Source organism: Corylus avellana, chromosome ca6 (assembly GCF_901000735.1).
Source record: "Corylus avellana chromosome ca6, CavTom2PMs-1.0".
In the NCBI taxonomy this organism is placed as follows: Eukaryota; Viridiplantae; Streptophyta; class Magnoliopsida; order Fagales; family Betulaceae; genus Corylus; species Corylus avellana.
The window spans coordinates 16,174,255-16,194,404 of NC_081546.1; the positions used below are offsets into that span (position 1 = coordinate 16,174,255).

The 20,150-nt window shown below is 39.5% G+C and overlaps 1 protein-coding gene across 1 annotated transcript in view; it reads right to left on the reverse strand.

Moving 5' to 3' along the window:
- Positions 1–20,150, reverse strand: part of LOC132184728 (agmatine deiminase) — a 47,934-nt gene that overhangs the window by 25,498 nt on the left and 2,286 nt on the right. Inside the window, exons 2-7 of the mRNA XM_059598462.1 lie at positions 13,332–13,445; positions 13,149–13,238; positions 12,968–13,052; positions 10,937–10,992; positions 10,748–10,826; positions 6,904–7,038 (exon numbers count right to left, since the gene is read on the reverse strand). Of these exons, the coding sequence (XP_059454445.1) occupies positions 6,904–7,038; positions 10,748–10,826; positions 10,937–10,992; positions 12,968–13,052; positions 13,149–13,238; positions 13,332–13,445 (559 nt within the window). The remainder of the gene's footprint in view (positions 1–6,903; positions 7,039–10,747; positions 10,827–10,936; positions 10,993–12,967; positions 13,053–13,148; positions 13,239–13,331; positions 13,446–20,150) is intronic.

Consider the following 20,150-nt stretch of genomic DNA (forward strand, 5'->3'; position numbering starts at 1 on the left):
AAAGATAGAGAAGGTGACCAAGTTGTCAGTCAGATACGGTATATCATATATATATTTAGCCATAATTAGTTTCTCTAGTTATGGCATGTTTTTGTATTATAGCTATGGTATCTTGTAATTAATAGGTGGGTTTTAGTTACCTTATTTGTTCTCCTATATTGCTATAATTGCTGAGATACAGCCTGTAATTAGCTATACAATTCCTATATAATACGAGCAACCCTCACTTTGAGAGGTATTTAGTACAATTGACATGGTATCAGAGCCAAAATCATCTAAATTAGGGTTGTGATTTGAGCTTTCTGAGTTGGGTCGGGACTGTGCAGTTGCTCTCTTTGGTTGTCGGTAACTTCAGGGGAAGTTGTCGATAATTCTAGTGGGTTCTAAACTGCTATTCGTCAGTTTCTGTTGAGGGTAGCAGCTGTTTCTATTGAGGGTTGGGAATTTCTTACCGGAAACTACTCCTTTTTTGGTGATTAGTGGCTATCGGCAGACTCTTTGGAGGTCTGTGAAGTCTGTGGTGTCGGCATTGTGTTCCTGACGATTTCTGGAGGATTTGGTGCTGTCGGCGTGGTGTTCCTGGCAATTTCTGGAGGATTTGGTGCGGTGAGCGTGGTCGGCGTGGTGTTCCTGGCGATTTGGGCTATTGGCGATTTTTGTCGGCTATTTGGTGTTGTTGGCGATTTCTGTTTGGGTTGCTGACTGGTTTGGTTGCCGTATTGGTGTTGTCAGCGATTTCTGTCTGGGTTACTGATTGGTTTGGGTGCTGGTTTGGGCACTGTTTGGTTTGGGTTGCTATTTGGTTTGGGTTGCTGACTGGTAATTGTGTGGGCTCTTGGGTGCTGTTTGGTGGGCTTGGGCTTGCTGTTCAAAGGATTTGGTTGCTGTTTGGTGGCTGTGGGCTTCTTGGGTGCTGTTTGGTGGGCTTGGGCTTGCTATCCAACGGATCTGGTTGGCCTGTTACTCCTTTATCAGGTTTTATAATTTCTTATTCTATTTTTGATGTCATCCTGTCTTCTAACGAGACTTTTGGGGTTCGTTTTACTGGAAAAAATTATTCTGCTTGGGAATTCCAATTTCAGTTGTTTGTTACGGGAAAAGAGTTGTGAGGACATATTGACAGTAGTGATCCAGCTCCTATGGAGACTAAGGAGTTGGCTAAGTGGAAGGTCAAGGATGCACATGTGATGTCCTGGATCTTAGGATCTGTTGATACTCTTATTGTGCTCAATCTAAGGCCATATAAGACTGCGAAGACCATGTGGGAGTATTTGCTGAAGGTTTATCATCAGGACAATACCGCATGCCATTTTTAGTTGGAATATGAGATTGCTAGTTACACTCAAGACGATCTCTCCATTCCGGAGTATTTTTCTGGTTTTCAGAATTTGTGAGAATAATTTTCTGATATGGTTTGTGCGAAGGTACTTGCTACATCTCTCTCTACTATTCAAGCTGTTCATGAGCAGAGCAAGAGAGATCAATTCTTGATGAAATTGCGCTCTAAATTTGAGGTTACTCACTCAAATTTAATGAACCAGGATCTTTTTCCATCTTCGGATGTTTGTTTTGGAGAATTACTTCGCGAGGAGCAGCGACTTCTCATACAGGCTACATTTCAGCAAGATTCCAACTCGAATCCAGTAGCCTATGCAACCTATGGGAAAGGGAAGGGTAAGAATATGTGCAAGGTCCAGTGTTTCAGTTGCAAGGAGTATGGTCATATTGCCGCCAACTGTGAAAAGAAATCTTGCAACTACTGTAAGAAATAGGGCCACTTTATCAAAGAATGTCCCACTGGGCCTCAGAATTGTCCAGCTACCGCCTATCAGGCTGCAGTGAACACCTCTTCTGCTCCAGTGATGTCCTCAGCTTCTTCTACGGCCGGATCAGCTGTGCTTACCCCTGAAATGGTCCAGCAGATGATTATGCCAGCCTTTTCCACCTTAGGGCTCCAAGGTAATGGTACTATTTCGTCTAAGTCTTGGCTTATTGATTCTGCTACATCCAATCATATGACCAGATCGTTTGATACTCTTTGCAATGTGCGTCCATATCATGGTTCATCCCATATTCAAGTAACTAATGGGAGTCATTTAGCTATTAATGAAGTAGGAGATATCAATCCTTCTTTCAGAGATATTTATGTATCTCCTGGACTTTCTAATAGTCTTATTTCAGTTGGCCAGTTAGTTGTAAAAAACAGTGATGTCCATTTCTCTCGTGATGGTTGTCTTGTGCAGGATCAGGTGTCGGGGAAGATACTTGCGAATGGGCCTAAAGTTGGCGGACTATTTCCACTACACTTTTCAATTCCTGTTGTTTATCTTTGGCTTGTATGACAGTTAACACTCTGAACGAAGTATGGCACAAACATTTGGGTCATTTGAGCTCTGTTATTCTGTCTCATATTTTAAATTCTGGTTTGTTAGGCAATAAATAACGTGTTTCTAAAAATTTGTCATTTGACTATTTTGTATGCAAACCTGGTAAGAGTAAGACTCTTTCGTTTTCTTCTCATGGTAGTCATGCTGCAAAATGCTTTGATATTGTGCATAGTGATGTATGGGGCATTTCTCCTGTAATTTCCCATGCTCGATATAAATATTTTGTGACATTCATAGATGATTTCAGTCAGTATACTTGGGTCTATTTTCTTTGGGCCAAATTTGAGGTCCTGTCTGTTTTTCAGACCTTTGTAGTATACATGTCCCATGAGTTTCATGATTTCTTACACTACAAAGGAATTGTCTCTCGGTGCTCTTGCCCTTATACTCCTCAGCAAAATGTGGTGGCAGAACGAAAGAACTGACATCTCTTGGACGTTGTTCGCACCTTACTGCTTGAGTCATCTGTTCCTCCTAAATTCTGGGTTGAGGCATTATCTACTGTAGTTTACTTAATTAATAGATTGCCCTCTCAGGTCTTGAATTTTGATTCTCCTTATTATCGATTGCATCATCAGCATCCTAGCTATCTTAATTTGCATATTTTTGGATGTGTTTGTTTTGTTCATTTACCTCCTCATGAACGTCATAAACTTTCTGCTCAGTCTGTTAAATGTGCCTTTATGGGTTATAGTATTTCTCACAAAGGTTATGTTTGCTATGATCCTTGTTCTAACAAATTTCGTACATCTTGTAATGTTGTTTTCTTTGAGAATCAATGTTTCTTTTCTACACATGTTGAGTCATTGCCTGAGATTAGTATTCTACCTTGTTTTGATGAATTGCCTTCTCTGCCTAAACGGTTCAAACCTGGAACTGTGTATACTCGACGTCTACCGACTTTGCCCCTTCTCGAGACTGGCCCTTCATCTGAAACTGTTCCGACAACTTCTCCTCAGATTGAGCTGCCATCTGAGACAGTTCCTGAATTTGGTCCTCAACGATCTGCCAAAGTATCACGTCCTCCTAATCGGTATGGTTTTTCCCACACTTCTTTTAATACTACTTTGTCTTCTATTTTCATCCCTACATGCTTTTCCGAAGCAGTTAAATATAAATGTTGGCAGAAAGCGATGGATGAGGAACTTTGGGCTCTTCAGGACAATCATACATGGGACGTGATTCCTTGCCCCTCTAATGTTAAAGCCATAGGTTGTAACTGGGTTTACTCGATTAAGCTTCGCTCTGATAAGACTCTGGATCGGTATAAGGCACAATAAGTTGCTCTTGGGAACAGGTAAGAATATGGGGTAGACTATGAGGAGACATTTGCTCCGGTGGCGAAGATGACCATAATGCGTACAATTATTTCTATTGCCGCCTCCCAAGGCTGGCCACCTCACCAGATGGATGTCAAAAATGCTTTTCTTCATGGTGATCTCAAAGAGGATATTTACGTGACTCCTCCTCCGGGTTTGTTTTCTTCTCCATCTGCTGTTGTGTGTAAGTTAAAGCGGGTCTCTCTATAGCTTAAAACAGGCTCCCCGAGCATGGTTTGAAAAATTCAGGTCTACTCTGCTTCACTTCTCCTTTGTCCAAAGCCAATATGACTCATCTTTGTTCCTTTGCAAGACTCCAACTGGGCTCGTTCTTATACTTGTGTATGTGGATGATATTATCATTACTGGCACTGACTCCAATTTGATTGCCCATCTCAAGCGGAATCTTCAGGCTTCTTTTCATATGAAAGACCTTGGTCCTCTTACGTATTTTTTGGGGTTGGAGATGCACACTGATTCTTCAAGTATATTCTTAAATCAACACAAATATACCCAGGACTTGATTAGCCTGGCTGGTCTTCAAGATTCTTCTTCGGTGGATACTCATATGGAGGTTAATGTGAAATATCGAAGTGAGGAGGGTGATCTTCTTTCTGATCCTACTGTGTTCCAACAATTGGTAGGCAGCTTGAACTATTTGACTATTACTCGGCATAATATTTCCTTTGATGTCCAGCAAGTTATCCAGTTTATGCAAACTCCACGCCATCTTCATATAGCTGCTGTTTGCCCTATCATTTGATATCTTCGGGGGTCACCTAGCCGTGGGTTGTTCTTTCCAACCGGCTCTCCTCTTCGCCTTGTTGCTTATAGTGATGCAGATTGGGCTGGATGTCCGGATACTCGGCGGTCTGTCACGGGTTGGTGTATGTTTCTTGGTGATTCTTTTCTAAATCATCTACTAAATCCGAATACCGGGTAATGTTTACTGCTTGTTCTGAGATTGTATGGCTTCATGGGCTTCTGGCTGAGCTTGGTTTTTCTCAATCTAATTCTACTCCTCTTCATGCTGATAATACCAGTGTCATTCAAATAGCTGCTAATCCTGTTTACCATGAACATACGAAGCATATTGAGGTAAACTGTCATTCTATTCAGGAAGCCTTGGACACTCGAGTTATATCTCTTCCTCATGTTTCCACTAATCTCCAGATAGCTGACGTATTCACGAGGGCCATAACACGACAACGTCATCAGTTCCTTGTGGACAAATTCATGCTTCTTGATCGACCAGCATCAATTTGAGGGGGGATGTCAGTTAGATACAGTATATCATATATATATTTAGCCATAATTAGTTTCTCTAGTTATGGCATGTTTTTGTATTATAGCTATAGTATTTTGTAATTAATAGGTGGGTTTTAGTTACCTTATTTGTTCCCCTATATTGTTGTAATCGTTGAGATACAGCCTGTAATTAGCTATGCAATTCCTATATAATACGAGCAACCCTCACTTTGAGAGGTATTCAGTACAATTGACACAAGTGATGTCTAACTGTTTGAATATTTGTATGTAAATGCAAAATATTTCTAGAAGGGTACAAGAATGAGGATATTGAAGGAGGGATTTTATGGCTAGGAAAAACCTTTTGAGAATTCACAAAGATTTTGTTGTTTAGAATAGCAGGAGTATTAAGTTCCTGAAGGGATATGGAGGGCCCAAATCAATCCTCTTCACAAATCCACCTGCATATGTGTTATCAGTGGAAGGCTGGAAGCCCATCTATAAGGAAGTAGCTAGGCAAATCTAACCTCACACCGCCAAGCTTACCACCATCACACCATCACACCATCACTATCACCACCAAAACAAATACACATGGGATGTACACTATATTCTTTTTTCTTTTTTTGGGGAAACTTGAGAAAAACCCCATGAACTTCTACTCGTTTTGACACTACTTTTTTTTTTTTTGATAAGTAATAATTAGTCTTATTAAAAGCGTAAAGGCGCTCCAAAGTATACTGGGTGTATACAAAAGGATCACCTAACTAGAAAGGAAAAAGCGAACAAGAAAATCATCATAACTAATGGACACCGGAAAGACATGCACAACAGTCCAAAGGTACAATGTATGAAAGCAAGAGGCTAGCGCCTTTAGTGATCAGCTTCCAAGATTTTCTTTTTATGTTCTCTTCTTCTTTTTCTTCTTCTTAGTCACTCTCTTGTATACTCCTGGTGTACTAAGGTTGCGCCCCTCTGCGCTTTTATTCTATATATCTTTACTTATCAAAAAAAAAAAAAAAGTCTTCCATTGACCCCTCTAAGTCCTCAAAACACCTATTATTTATCTCCCTCCATAAACACCAAAAAAAGCAAGTAGGCACCATCTTCTAAACCGCGGCACTCCCCCTCCTCTTCGAAGACCACTACTACCTCTCCAAAGTTTTTTTTTTTTTGATAAGTTACTACTTCTCCAAAGTTTAAAAACTCTCAATTAAGAATATCGAACTTTCAATTATCCCATTCCGTTAGGATTTTCCATTAATTTTTTGTCAAAATGCCCAAAATACTCCATTTTTTATTAAAATATATATATATATATATATATAGCAAAGATGTTTTTTCATAAAAATAAAAAATAAAAAGCCTGAATCTTTACAATTTTTTTTATATATATAATAAAAAAAAATATGGCTATTTTTTTAAATTTTGACAAGATTTAATGGAAAATTCTAACGAAATTGAGTAATTGAAAGTTCGATACCCTTAATTGAGAGTTTTTGAACTTCAGAGAGGTACTTTCAAAACGCATGAAAGTTAAGTGAGATTTTGTGAAGTTTTCTCCTTTTTTTTAAATTAATTGACATATCATTAAAAGTGTAAGGCACCCCATGTACACAAGAAATATACAAGAAAAACCACCTAGGTAGTAGAGGCAAAAAGAACAAGAAAATCATAATAACTAAGCACTAAAGGAAAAACATAAGCAATTGTCCAAAGATACAAAGAGCAATAAAATCTAAAAATGAATGACAATGGATGCCACTTAGAGCATCTAGCCAATATTACAAAAGAAGCATATTGTATGCAATCGTGTACATATGATCATAAGAGAAAAGAGAAAGCACACCTTCATACAGGGAACAAGTATCAAGAGCAGAGTTTCATAATAACTAAAAAAAAAATATAAGCTATGTAAAGAAGAAAACAATCAGCATATTATTGCATACCGTATAATCCACAAGGCAACCAAATAACCTTCCTGACCCCAAGATATGCCTTGAGTTCATTCTCTATTTGCCCCTTATTTAAATGTGGGTTCCTGTTTTTATTCAAAAGGCACTCCTCTGTGGTAAGGCATGTTCCTAAAGGAAGAAAACAAACGCCAAATAAATGCGAGAGGATACAATTAAATAGGCAGAAGGCAGAAATTTTCAGTAAGGTATTGCAAATGTCTATAACAGGGGAAGGGAGAAAAGCTCTGGCTCGGAATTTTTTCCACATGAACTGCATAGTTATTAGTGTCCCGATTCCTCACTGAGTGATACAATAACTTCTTTAGGGGCAGAGTTTGAGAAAGAATAAATGTTCAAAAAAAAATCAAGATATGAGGCCTTCAACAATATTAAGATAAGGAAAACCTTCCCAGTAAAAGTAAAATTATATATATTTGGTGACTTGAATGTATGTATATTTTCCTTTCTGAACAATCTCCAGCTTAACTATTTGCAAAATATTTCTTCTTTGGTCCAGCAAAGTGAAGAGATATGGGACTCGATGCATATGCACTTCCCTTTGGATTGCTTCCTCATTCTAGAACAGTTTTAGATGGACGAGGATGCAACCATCTCAACAGATAAAGAGGTAGATCAGGTGAGGATCCTTCCAAAGTAAGTTACTTTCACCAAGAAGATTATCAAGTAAACGAATGCAATCCATGCCGTTAGAGATTTCTCTAGTTAAAAAGGTGGTAGTCCAGTAAGTTTCTACATCAAGACAATTTAACTCTAATCATGTCCAAAGTTATAATTGCCCTCCAAGATAATTTTGATTTTGTTTACAGTTATTGAAGCAAGCCAGGATGAGAGTAGTATGGCTAGTACTTCTGGTTTTCCCGCCAAGACAGATACCAAGTGAAAAAGAGAAGTAAAGTTGTTGGCTTGCTCTATCAATTATGTTGCAAAGGGAGGGCAATCACACAGAGTTAAAGGAATGGGGAGGGACATCTGTATGATTAATGAAACCTAAGATTTTATCTTGGAATGTGAGAGGGCTGAATGAGACCTAAGATTTTATCTTGGAATGCAAGAGGGCTGAATGAGTAACTATGATGTTGCTTTATGGAAAAATTAATGATGGATTAGAGATTAGATAGTGATGGATGAACATGTATTTGTTGTACTTGTTGGAAAGGAGCGGGTTTGGAGAGAAGTAGAGAGCATGGATAGCTTTTTGTATTTCTACAATTCGCTATTCAGTTTTAATAAATGGAGCCCCCTTTGGATTCTTTAGTACTAATTCAAGGTTTAAGACAAGGGGATCCGTTATCACCTGTACCTTTTGTAGTGGTTATGAAGGTTCCGAGTAGCATGATATCGACAACTGTGGATAGGGGTCTTTTAGATGGTTTTATAATGGGCTCAAGAAATGCTGCATGAATGATTGTGTCGCGCTTGTTGTTTGCAGATAATACTTTGATTTTTTGCAAGGTTAATGGTGAACATCTTTGAAATTTGAGATGCCTTTTTTTTATGTTTTGAAACAGTCTCGGGGTTAAAGATTAATTTGTCAAAGTCAAAGATCATTCCTATTGGAGAGGTGGATGATATAGAAAGTTTGACCATAATATTTGGGAGTAGGGTGGCTCTGTCACCAAAAAAATATTTGGGTGTTCCTTTGGGAGCGCCATACAAATCAGCTTCTATATGGAATAGTATTGTCGAGAAAATGGAAAGGCAGTTGGCGGGTTGGACGAGACTATATTTGTCGTAAGGAGGGAGGTTGACGATCAAAAGTACTTTGCCCAATTTCCCACATATCATATATCCTTGTTTCCTATTCATTTGGGTGTGGCAAATAGGATTGAGAAACTACAAAGAGATTTTTTATGGGGAATGAGGAGTTTAAATTCCACCTAAATGGTCGACAATTTGTCCTCCTATGCAATATGGTGGGTTGGGGTTTAGAAACTTGATTAAGTTTAATCAAGCTTTGTTGGGTAAATGGCTATGGCAGTATGCTACGGATACAGAGCCGTTAGGTTGTTGAAGCAAAAAAATATGATAGTTTGAACAATGGTTGGTACTTATCAAAAAAAAGTTTGCACAATGGTTGGTGTTCTGAGGTAATGGAGCTTTTCGGTGTTGGGAGTGTGGAAACATATTAGAAGGGGAATGTATCTTTTGTAAGATCTGTACAAAATTGGGAGCTAGATTTGGTGCTTGCGTTTTTTGGTGTGTTATTATATTCCCCTCAAATGGAGACGAGGCGGTGAGGATTGTCTTCGGTGGATTCCTTCAAAGAGAAAGAAATTTGGGGTGAGGTCGTTTTTTTCATGAGTTGTATACTTCGGGGTCTTCTTTTCCTTAAGAGTATTTGAAAAGTTAAAAGTCCCTATGAGAGTGAGTATTTTTGTGTGGACAGTAGCTCTTGGTAAGATTTTGACCTTGGACAATCTGAGAAAGAGAAAAGTAATAGTGGTGGAACGGTGTTGCATATGTAAGAGGAGCAGAGAATCTATTGATTATCTTTTTCTCCATTGCGAAGTGGCAAGAGAATTATGGAATGTGATCTTTACCCTTTTTAGAGTCTAATGGGGTTATGTGAGACATGTTAGATTGTTAGAGAAGTCATGTGGGCAGTCGTTCAGTTCTAGATGTGTGAAGGATAGCCTCATCGTGCTTAATGTGGAGCATATGGAGAGAACAAAATGCAACATGTTTTGAAGATCGTGCAAGGATGAAGGAAGAATTCAATAACAGCTTGATCAAATCGCTCTTTAATTGGATAGGGGAGTATAACATTTCTCATTTTTCTAACTTTTTTGAATTTGTGGATTTATGTTCTTCTTTTAGCATTTAAGGGGGACTCTCTTTGTATACATCATGATCCTGTGTACTAGGGTTGCACCTTTTTGTGCTTAGAACACTAGCAGTTGCTTCCATAAATCTCATTCTCTTTCCTAAATGTAGGAAAAACTCCTAAAAATCATCTGAAACATAGTGTTAGGGAACACTAAGGGAAGCAAAAGTCTTACCCTAGATTTAGGGTAGCACATTAGTTCCCTTAACATTATTTTAATACAAAAGGGCTTTCTCTTTCCTCTCTCTTTCCTCTAACATTTATTTGAAACAATATTTAAATGGTTTCTCTTTCCTCTTTCTTTCCCCTAGCATTTAATTTAAAGAATATTTAATTGGTATAAAAAAAGGATAGGGAAAGCTATTGTGAAGCTTATTTGAATAGGGAAGCAAGAAGAAGTTTGGTTCCCTACATTTAAGGAAAATCTAAGGAAAGCTGTTGCTAGTACTCTTATCAATGAAATGAGTTATTTATTAAAATAATAATAATTATATTTTGTTTTTGAAATAAGTTACACCTAACTAGCCATTCACTAGATTGTGGTATTTAACCTTCTAAACCTAAGTAGATCGTCTTAAATTTGTAATGGAGCTACAAGGACCACAGGGACCCTATCAATCAAAAGTCTGGAATTCATATTAATATCTGATTAATAGAGTTCTCATAAATCTATACAGTGTAAAAGAACGAAATCCATGGGTTAGAATATCCCATATGGACCAGTGTGCATGTACATTTGTACGAAGGAACTGCCATAAAAAATATTTCTACAAGTTAAATATCCTCTCTTCCTTATTATTAAAGCAAATCTAAATGTACATACTCACATAAGGGTACGCGCTCATAAAGTATAATATCCTCTTTAAATATATAAGTACATTAGTGCAAAGAGGCAACAAGCGCCCAATCAATTTGTCAACATCGATATTAAGGCATCAACTGATTAGTATTTCCTCTTTTGTTTTCTTTTTTTGTAAGTAAATAAATTGTTACCTTCTCCATCAACGTGGATGCTTCCACCTTCCAGAACAATAGAATGTGGAAACCTAGGAATCCTCTCAATCTCCAAGATCTAAAAGAAGCAATAAGGATATTAGCAAATATATACAAAAAAATCCTTGGAAAAAAGATGTAGCCATAAAAATCTAGCGCAGTCCGTATCTTCTACTAAGTTACACTAACCTTCCTTGCAACTAGGCAGTCAAGACTCCAATCCTGGTAGCAACCATCATCAATGCCTAGAAATTTTATGAGTAAATTCATTTAGAGAAGACACCAAGCAAACAGGATCATAGACTTGTCATAAAAAATTAACTAATACATCTAGAGTCACAAACTTCAGGAACTTTTTTGGTACATATAATGAGTACGTTATCTAACCTTCCGACTTACTTTCTGTCTTTGTTTCCTATTCCTATGAGTGTAGCAAAAAGGCTTGAGAAAGTCCAAAGAGATTTCTTGTGGGGAGGGATGGGAGATGAGCCTAAGTTGCACCTTGTAAGCTGGAATCAAGTCTATTGTCCTCTACACTCCAGTGGCCTTGGCATTCGGAAGTTGCATCAGTTTAACCAAGCCCTCTTAGAGAAATGGCTTTGCAGATATGCGAATGAGAGTGAGACTTTTTGGTACAAGATTATCAAAGCTAAGTATAAAGATCAGGAGGGTGGGTGGTGTACTAAGGAGGTTTCGGGCTCTCATGGTGTGGGTCTATGGAAGCATATCTGACAAGATTGGAACTTCTTTGCCAAAGGTATTCGTTTTGAGGTGGGGGTGGGTTCGAAAGTTCGATTCTGGCATGATATTTGGTGTAGGGATCAAACGTTGAAGCATGCCTTCCCTTCCTTGTTCAATATCGCTAGATACAAAGAAGCTTGGGTGAAGGTCAATTTTTCTTGGAGAAATGGGGTTGTCGAGTGAAATGTCATTTTTGTGCGGCCCGTCCAGGATTGGGAGATGGATATAGTCATTGCTTTCTTTGATCGGTTGTACTCTTGTAAGATAACCTTTGACTCTATGGATCGTATTCGATGGTCCTCGTCTAAGAAGGGTAAGTTCGAGGTGAAGTTGTTCTTTAAGGCCTTGTCCAACATCAACCATGAGGCGTTTCCTTGGAAGAGTATCTGGTGTATGAAGGTGCCTTCATGGGTGGCTTTTTTCGGGTGGACTGCGGCCCTCGGCAAAATTCTGAATCTCGATAATTTGCGAAAGAGGAACTTTGTGGTAGTGGAATGATGTTTTATGTGTAAGAAGAACAGAGAGTCTGTTGATCATCTTCTTCTTCACTGTGAGATTGCAAGAGCTCTTTGGCATACTATCTTTAGTCGGTTCGGGTTACTTTGGGTTATGCCTTGCAGGGTAAGGGACTTGCTCGATTGTTGGTGGACGGGAGGGCGCTCTCGTAGTGCGGTTGTGTGAAAGATGATCCCTCTTTGTCTTATGTGGTGTGTTTGGAGCGAAAGAAATGTTAGATGTTTTGAGAATTCCTCTAGGTCTTTAGAGGAACTTATTCATTTCTTCTTTTTCACTCTTTACTCTTGGACGGCCGCTTGGCTAGCTCCTTTAGTAATTAGTTTTTCTGATTTCCTTTTCCATTTCTCTCCCTCTTAGGCGCTCTCTTTTTATACTTCCCGTGTATATGGGTTGCGCCCCTCTACACTCTTTTTATATCATCATTACTTATCAAAAAAAACATATAATGGATGTTGGTTTCCATTTATTCCCCCAAAAAAAAAAGACAAAGGGAATTAGATAAGTCTTTACACAAGCAGAAATACACCACTTATTCTGCACTACTTAAAAGATTATCAAAGCACCACTCGTGAACAAGCTTCATTAGTTCACATTTGATTCTAGATTTAGTTCCTCAAATCCCAGCAGTTGATCACCCCTTTTTTCTTCCCCTCTTTGGTAGAAGAGATTGAAATAATTTTGCATTAAAAAAAGGACAAATTATTCTGGTAAGAGAATAAAAGGAAAAGGAACAGGAAATAACTTACTCAAATAGTAAGTTTTAGACTATGGGGTTGAATGCAGTATTTTAAAAAACCCTTACCTTTGCTATCAATGTAACAGAACTTTCAACTGCTGAGATTATCATACCCTTAAAAGATCATAATTCTAGAAAAATGGTGCACCATCTTTTTTTGAATATTAAGATACAAAAGCAAAACTAAATATATGATAGACATGAGATTTGACTATTCAATAGTTTACCTCCCCAACTGTTAAAATTCCAATCAATGCCAGCAACCTTCGGCTTTGAGGTACCAGAATTTGACGCGTTCTTGCTAACTACAAACTATTAAAAAAAGCACCATTCCCATTGTCAATTTAAATATGCAACTGAAGATATTACTATTCCAAATGCCAAAATGAGTAGAACAAGGAATCTTACAGTTGGTCCAGTATCACGAAACCAAGAGTCATTCATACTCATCTCAATCAGTCTTATATTTTTTGGCAGCTCACTTCGTGCATTGGGCCACTGAGAATGTAATAAACCCAAATTCCAAACTTAGTTAAGAACCATATTAAGCACAAGTTATAAGACTCTTCATCTCTTATCACTTCTACCAACCTGAGCAGCACTTGCACATACAGTTACAGGCTCAAACTTTGAGATTGCAGATGCTATCCTGGCATATACACTTTGGGCATGCACTGCATTATTTCTCCAGTTATCTGGGCGTTCCTGTAACTCAAAATGAAGCTTGATTGTCATAACCAACTAAGCACGATAGGTTGGATGTCAAAGAGCGCTCTAAAATTTTGTGCATAGAATCAGGAGATATAAAGCTTAGATAGATATAAGTTAAGGGCTTAAATCACTAGCAACAAACACCCTATAGCCCACTCCCTTCCCTCTATATATAGGGAAAATCTCAAAAAAAAAATCACAAAAAACTACCCACATCAATTTTCCTAAATTCAGCCTAAACCCTTGAGTAGCTACAGTGCTACCCAATGCATTGGGTAACACTGTAACTATGCAATGCCTTATTATAATCATAAAAAATAAAATAAAAAATAAAAAAATTATTTCTCCTCTCACATGTTTTCGCCCCCATATTCCTTCTTCATTGAAGCATTTTCCCCGGGTTTCCTCAAAAAGCTCGCTCTCATTGGGTTGGGTAGCACTTTAACTACCCAATGCCTTATTATAATCATAAAAAATTAAAAAATTAAAATATATATATATATATATATTATTTCTCCTCTCACATGTTTTCGCCCCCATATTCCTTCTTCTTCGTTGAAGCATTTTCCCCGGGTTTCCTCAAAAAGCTCTCTCTCTCTCTCTCTCTCTGAGCTCAAGCCATCATTCAAGACCTTGCATTCCTTTTCTTTTTACATCTTTGTACATTCCTTTGCTATTTGTCCCAAGCGCTTCCAACTCAAAACTCCAAGATCTTGATTGCTCAAAACAAAGCTCTTGGATGGGATGATAAAAAAGGGGATTTACGAATAAGAAAAAAGAATAATTCCCCATCCCTGTTGGAATCGATTTCGGAAAATCAATATACTAACACTTTTTTTTTTGATAAATAAGCAATTCATTGAAAAACGCAGAGGGGCGCAACCCTAATACACAGGAAGTATATAAAAAAAAGCCCCACTACAGACAAAAAGAGGAACATAAAGATAAAAATAGAGACATGGTGGAAATCTTAGGCACACTACAAGCTTCAGTCCAATGGAACAATGTTCGAATAAGCAACTTTTTGAGCTCTTCCATTGACCTTTCTTGATCTTCAAAGCATCTTGCATTCTGCTCTCGCCAAATGATCCACATAAGACACAATGGTGCTATTCGCCACACCTCCTTAGCTGAAATATTACCAAGTTGACCACGCCAACACACTAACAAATCTGCCACCCCTCCAAACATAACCCATGTGACATCAAAAAGAGTGAGTACTACACTCCATAACACTCGTGCCACTTCACAATGAAGGAGAAGATGGTTGATAGACTCACCACATTGCTTGCACATGCAACACCATCCCACCACAATGATACCTCTTTTACGCAAGTTGTCAAAAGTCAAAATCTTTCCTAGAGTCGCCGTCCACACAAAGAAACTGACTTGCAATGAAACTTTGACTTTCTATATACTTCTCTATGGAAAAGTGGAAGTTTCTGTTCCCGAAGAAGAGAGCATGCGAAAAAAAGATTTTACCCCAAAAATATTCCGTTTGGAAGGATTCCACAACATGCAGTCCATTACTCCCATACGCCTGCGAAAAGTATATAACTTCCCAAAGAACGCTATCACCAACTCTACCTCCCATCCTCTCCGAATATGCTTCCACACTCCCACTCCATAAGGACCCTCCACCACTTTGGTACACCAACCACCATTCATGCACCCATGCTTGCCCTCAACAACCAACCTCCAATATGCCTCCCTTTCCGTAGCATATCTCCATAATCATTTACCCAATAAGGCTAGATTAAAAGTGCGTAAGTTTTAGATGCCCAAACCTCCAACTTGCATGAGCGAGAAAATTTTAGTCCATTTCACTAAATGGAATTTAGTCTCCTCATTTAGTCCACCCCATAGGAAATCTCTTTGTAGTTTTCTCCAAACTGTGCGTCACGCTCACTAGAATAGGAGATAGAGACAAAAAGCATGTGGGGAGGTTGGACAAAGTGCTTTTAATCAGTATGAGCCTCCCACCTTTTGATAGATACATTTTCTTCCAACCCGCCAATTTCCTTCTCATTTTGTCAACAATGTCATTCCAAATGGTGGTAGACTTGTAAGACGCCCCCAAAGGAAGACCTAAGTATTTCATGGGTAATCTTGCCACCCTACAACCAAAAATTCTTGCCAGCCTATCAACGTTCTCCACCTCACCAATTGGAACAATCTCAGACTTTGCCAAATTAACTTTTAGCCCCGAGACAGCTTCAAAGCTAAAAACAGACAACACAAATTTCTAAGTTGATCCTCATTGTGACGGCAGAAGATCAATGTATCATCAGCAAACAGCAAATGTGAGACACTGAGTCCAAGATTGTTTCTCATCCCCATAGAAAATCCAAACACAAGATTACTGTTTTCTGTAGCCTCCATCATCCTACTCAACCCCTCCATAACAATAACAAATAGAAAAGGAAATAGTGGATCCCCTTGTCTTATGCCCCGAGAGCTACTAAAAAAACCTGAGGGCTCTCCATTAATCAAAACTGAATATCGGATTGTAGAAATGCAGAACGCTATCCAGTTCCTCCATTTTTCCCCAAACCCACTTTGTTGCAATATGAATAGCAAAAACTCTCAATTTACATGATCATACGCCTTCTCTAAGTCCAATTTACATAACAAACCGGATTCTCCAGATCTAAGATGACTGTCAATGCATTCATTTGCTATCAGTACCGAATCTAGAATCTGTCTCCTCTTGATATACGTATTTTGAGACTTCGATATTATCTTATCTAACACATTTTTCAACTAATTATCTAGCACTTTGGAGATTAATTTATACACAATTTCCACCAAACTAATAGGTCGAAAGTCCTTTAACTCCTCCGCACCTGCTTTTTTTTGGAATAAGTGCAATGAATGTAGCATTTAGACTTTTCTGAAACCTTTCCTTCTTGTGGAAATCTCGGAAAACAGCCATAATGTCTTCTTTAATTACTTCCCAACATGTTTGCACAAAACCAAATGAAAAGCCATCAGGGCCCGGAGATTTGTCTCCTTGTAGCTCCTTAACCACTTCTAACACCTCATTTTCTTCAAAGTCCCTTTCTAACCACAACCCTTCCTCGCTACCAATAGATTGAAAGGATAGACCATCCGGTGTCGGCCTCCTCCTACATCTTTCAGTATATGAATAAGTATAGAATTGAACAATGTGCGTCTTGATATCAGTGGCCTCCGAAGACAAAGAACCATTGATAATTAAAGACTCAATGGCATTGTTTCTTTTGTTTGAGTTTGCCATCCTGTGAAAAAATTTGGTATTCTTGTCCCCCTCCCTTAACCATAGTGCCCGAGATTTCTGACGCCAACTTATCTCTTCACACAACAATAATCTTTTCAACTCCAAAGATAACTCCTCCTTGCTCCTCCTTTCCTTCTCATTCAACCCACGACCTTCCCCACTAATATCAAGCTTCCTAATGTCATCCAGCAACATTTTCTTTTCCCGACATGCCCAAAATCCCCATTATTCCATCGTCACAGATCACCTTTCAAAGATTTTAATTTGCATGCAAGCACATAGCTGGAACTCCCAGTAAATTGATAAGATTGCCACCAGATTTTTACCTGATCCACAAACCCCTCAGATTTCAGCCACATACTCTCAAACTTGAAGTATCCACCTCTTCTCTTCCTTTCCCCACAATCAAGTAAGATGGGAGAGTGATCCGACAATAGGCACTAGAGTCTTCGTTGAACCACATCAAGAAACTTTTCTTCCCAGTCAGGAGATAATAAAAATCTGTCAATTCTAGACCAATAATGGTTATTTGACCAAGTATATTGCCCACCCACCAAAGGGATGTCAAGCAAGCCTTGATCAAAGATGAAACTAGAAAATTCCTCCATACGATTTGCATACCACGTAACACCTACCCTTTCACTTGGAAATCTAATGGCATTAAAATCTCCACCAATGCACCAAGGCACTTCCCACCAACTCATGATGCCGACCAATTCATCCCACAGTAGTTGCCTATCATTATTATTATTGGGACCATACACACCTGCAAATGCCCATTCAAAGTTGTCACTGACACTTTGGAAATAGCATGCAATGATGAAACGCCACACACTAACCTCCAATCTTTCCACTACCCTTTTATCCCACATCAGCAAAATGCCTCCAGAAGCTCCATGTGACCCTACATAATACCAATCCATGTGAGGGCAACCCCACAAGCTCCTTGCTACTTCTCTAGTAACTTGCTGCAATTTAGTTTCTTGTAAGCACACAATATCCGCTTTCCACTCCCCTAGAAGGCCCTTTATCTTCATTCTTTTTTCCTCCAAGTTCAGCCCCCTTACATTCCACTACAAAATTCTTGGCTTCACTAATCAACCATCGAACCCCTCCCTTTCCCATTGACCTTGATTGCAGTCTCTTTCTTGCCATCATAATTAACCAAACATGACAGTCGTTGTAACTCTCGTTTACCTTTGGACATTGTTGATGGAGGTGCCACCACTATGTCCGCCTTAGGAGGACTTTTTTTGTTCTTTCAATCAACTTCAATTGCTCTGAACAGCGCCATTATCTCTTCCTCATGTCCTTCAAGTGACAACCCAACAACATGGCAAAAACCTTTCACTCTTTCCACAACCCATTCACAAGTCTCTTCCTGAGTCAACTCACCCTCCAGCATGTCCCCCTTTATACTGCTAGGGGTTCACAATCCACCACTTCTTCATCCCAAAACTGTATCAATTCCTTGCCAGTGAGCTGCTTGTCTTCATGAACAGAGTTTTCCCCTTAGACAAAAATTATTGGCCATTTTAAAACAGTTGGCTTGCCGTCCATTGGGGTCCACCAACATCTTAGGGAATTCAAAGCTACTTCTGTCATCTTCTCCTCCTTGCCCTCACATCTATTTTGCAATTTGTACCCAAGCTCCTCCGAGGGCGAGTTTTTTTGTGTGGTCGGCGGCTTTGGGTAAAATTTTGACCTTGGACAATCTCAAAAAGCGACGGGTGATTGTGACAAACAAGTATTGTATGTGCAAGAAGACCGAGGAGACAATGGACCATCTTCTCCTTCATTGCGAGGTAGCTTATGCTTTGTGGAGCACCTTTTTTGGTCTGTTTGGGTTGTCTTGGGTGATGCTGAATAGGGTTTCGGATTTGCTCGCTTGTTGGTGGTCTTCGAGGAGGAGGGGGAGTGCCGCGGTATGGAAAATGGTGCCTACATGCTTTTTTTGGTGACTGTGGAGGGAAAGGAATAATAGGTGCTTTGAGGATTTGGAGGGGACTTGGAAAGACATACTAGCATCTTGCTTTCAAACTCTGTATCTTTGGACCGTTGCGCATGTCTTTCCAGTTTCGATTAGTTATGATGATTTTCTTCTTCGTTTTTCTCCTTCTAGTTAGGTGATCCTATTGTATACTCCCAGTGTACCTTGGGGCGCCTTTACGCTTTTTAATAAAACTTTTATTACTTATCAAAAAAAAAAATTTGTAGCAGCCCTCCGCCCCTATTGTCATCAGTGCCTTAGTCAATTCATTCCCCTGTGCAACCTTCCTATTGATATCTTGCTCAAGCTGCTCAATGTCCAACTTTGACACTATTCTCTCCAATTATGGCGTTTCCTCCACTTCTGGGCTACCTCTGACTGCCGCCACAAGCCATGGGTTGTTCGCTATGTGCTCCCGAGTCTGCCCAAAGGCCTGGTCGGCCTTGACTGACTTCTCTGGAAAAAGTATGGGATCTGCCATCGTTGCCGTTGTGGACTTCGACTCCAGCACCCACCTCTGGCCACTCTCTGGCACCATTGCGTTGTCTTCTACTGATTCTTCAGGCTGCTGGAGACCATCGCAATTCTGTTTCGCAGAGCAATTGGCCTGTGTGGCTTGATCTGTTACTGTTGAGCCAAGATTCAGCTCCAGCGACTCTCCAACAGCTGCTCCGGCATCGGCAACGTGCAGTGTTTTTCCAATGCCAACGTGGCTTGGACTTCAGTGTTTTCCTTTGAAAATATGTTTTCTTGACAATTGGTTTGGGCTGCTGATGATACTTGGGCTGCTAGACGTGCGCCCAAGGTTTTGCTTGCAGATGCTCCATCTCTAGGCCCATTTCCTTGTCCAGCCCAAGAATATGCCACGCTCACTTTAATTCTTCTCCAGACAGCTGTTTATTTCCTCCTTAAATGCAACCAACATATTTCGAATTGCCATAATATTCCCTTCCGTTATGAGCGGCGAAAATCTTTTCTCATTAATTCCAGCATGGTCCACAGTCAACCTGTCTTCAACACTTTCCTGAATGGGCTTCTCCTTGACTGTTGCAGCACCATGGTCGCCAACGAGTTGAGCGCCACCTTGTAAATTTTGCGAGATGGCCAGAGTCGGAATCCTCTGCTCAGCCTCCATCCCCTTACCCATCACTACGTCCGCATAAGACACTTTTCCATGGACTCCTTGCGATTCTGTTACTATGTTCCCCATCTTTGCCTCCGGAGCCTTACTCGCATGCGTTCCTTTTGAGCATTGTTTTTCATGGTGTTGTTTCAGCCATAATAATTGCATTCGACATTCCTTCCAGCCCATTCCTTCATCTCCCTCTGGTATGATAATGAAGCTTCTTCTTCCACTCCCACCATATTTTGAGAGCTCCATGAAATTCCCATAGTTATTCCTTCACCTTTGTAACACATATACGGTGTTACCGAACCGGAAGGTCCTCCA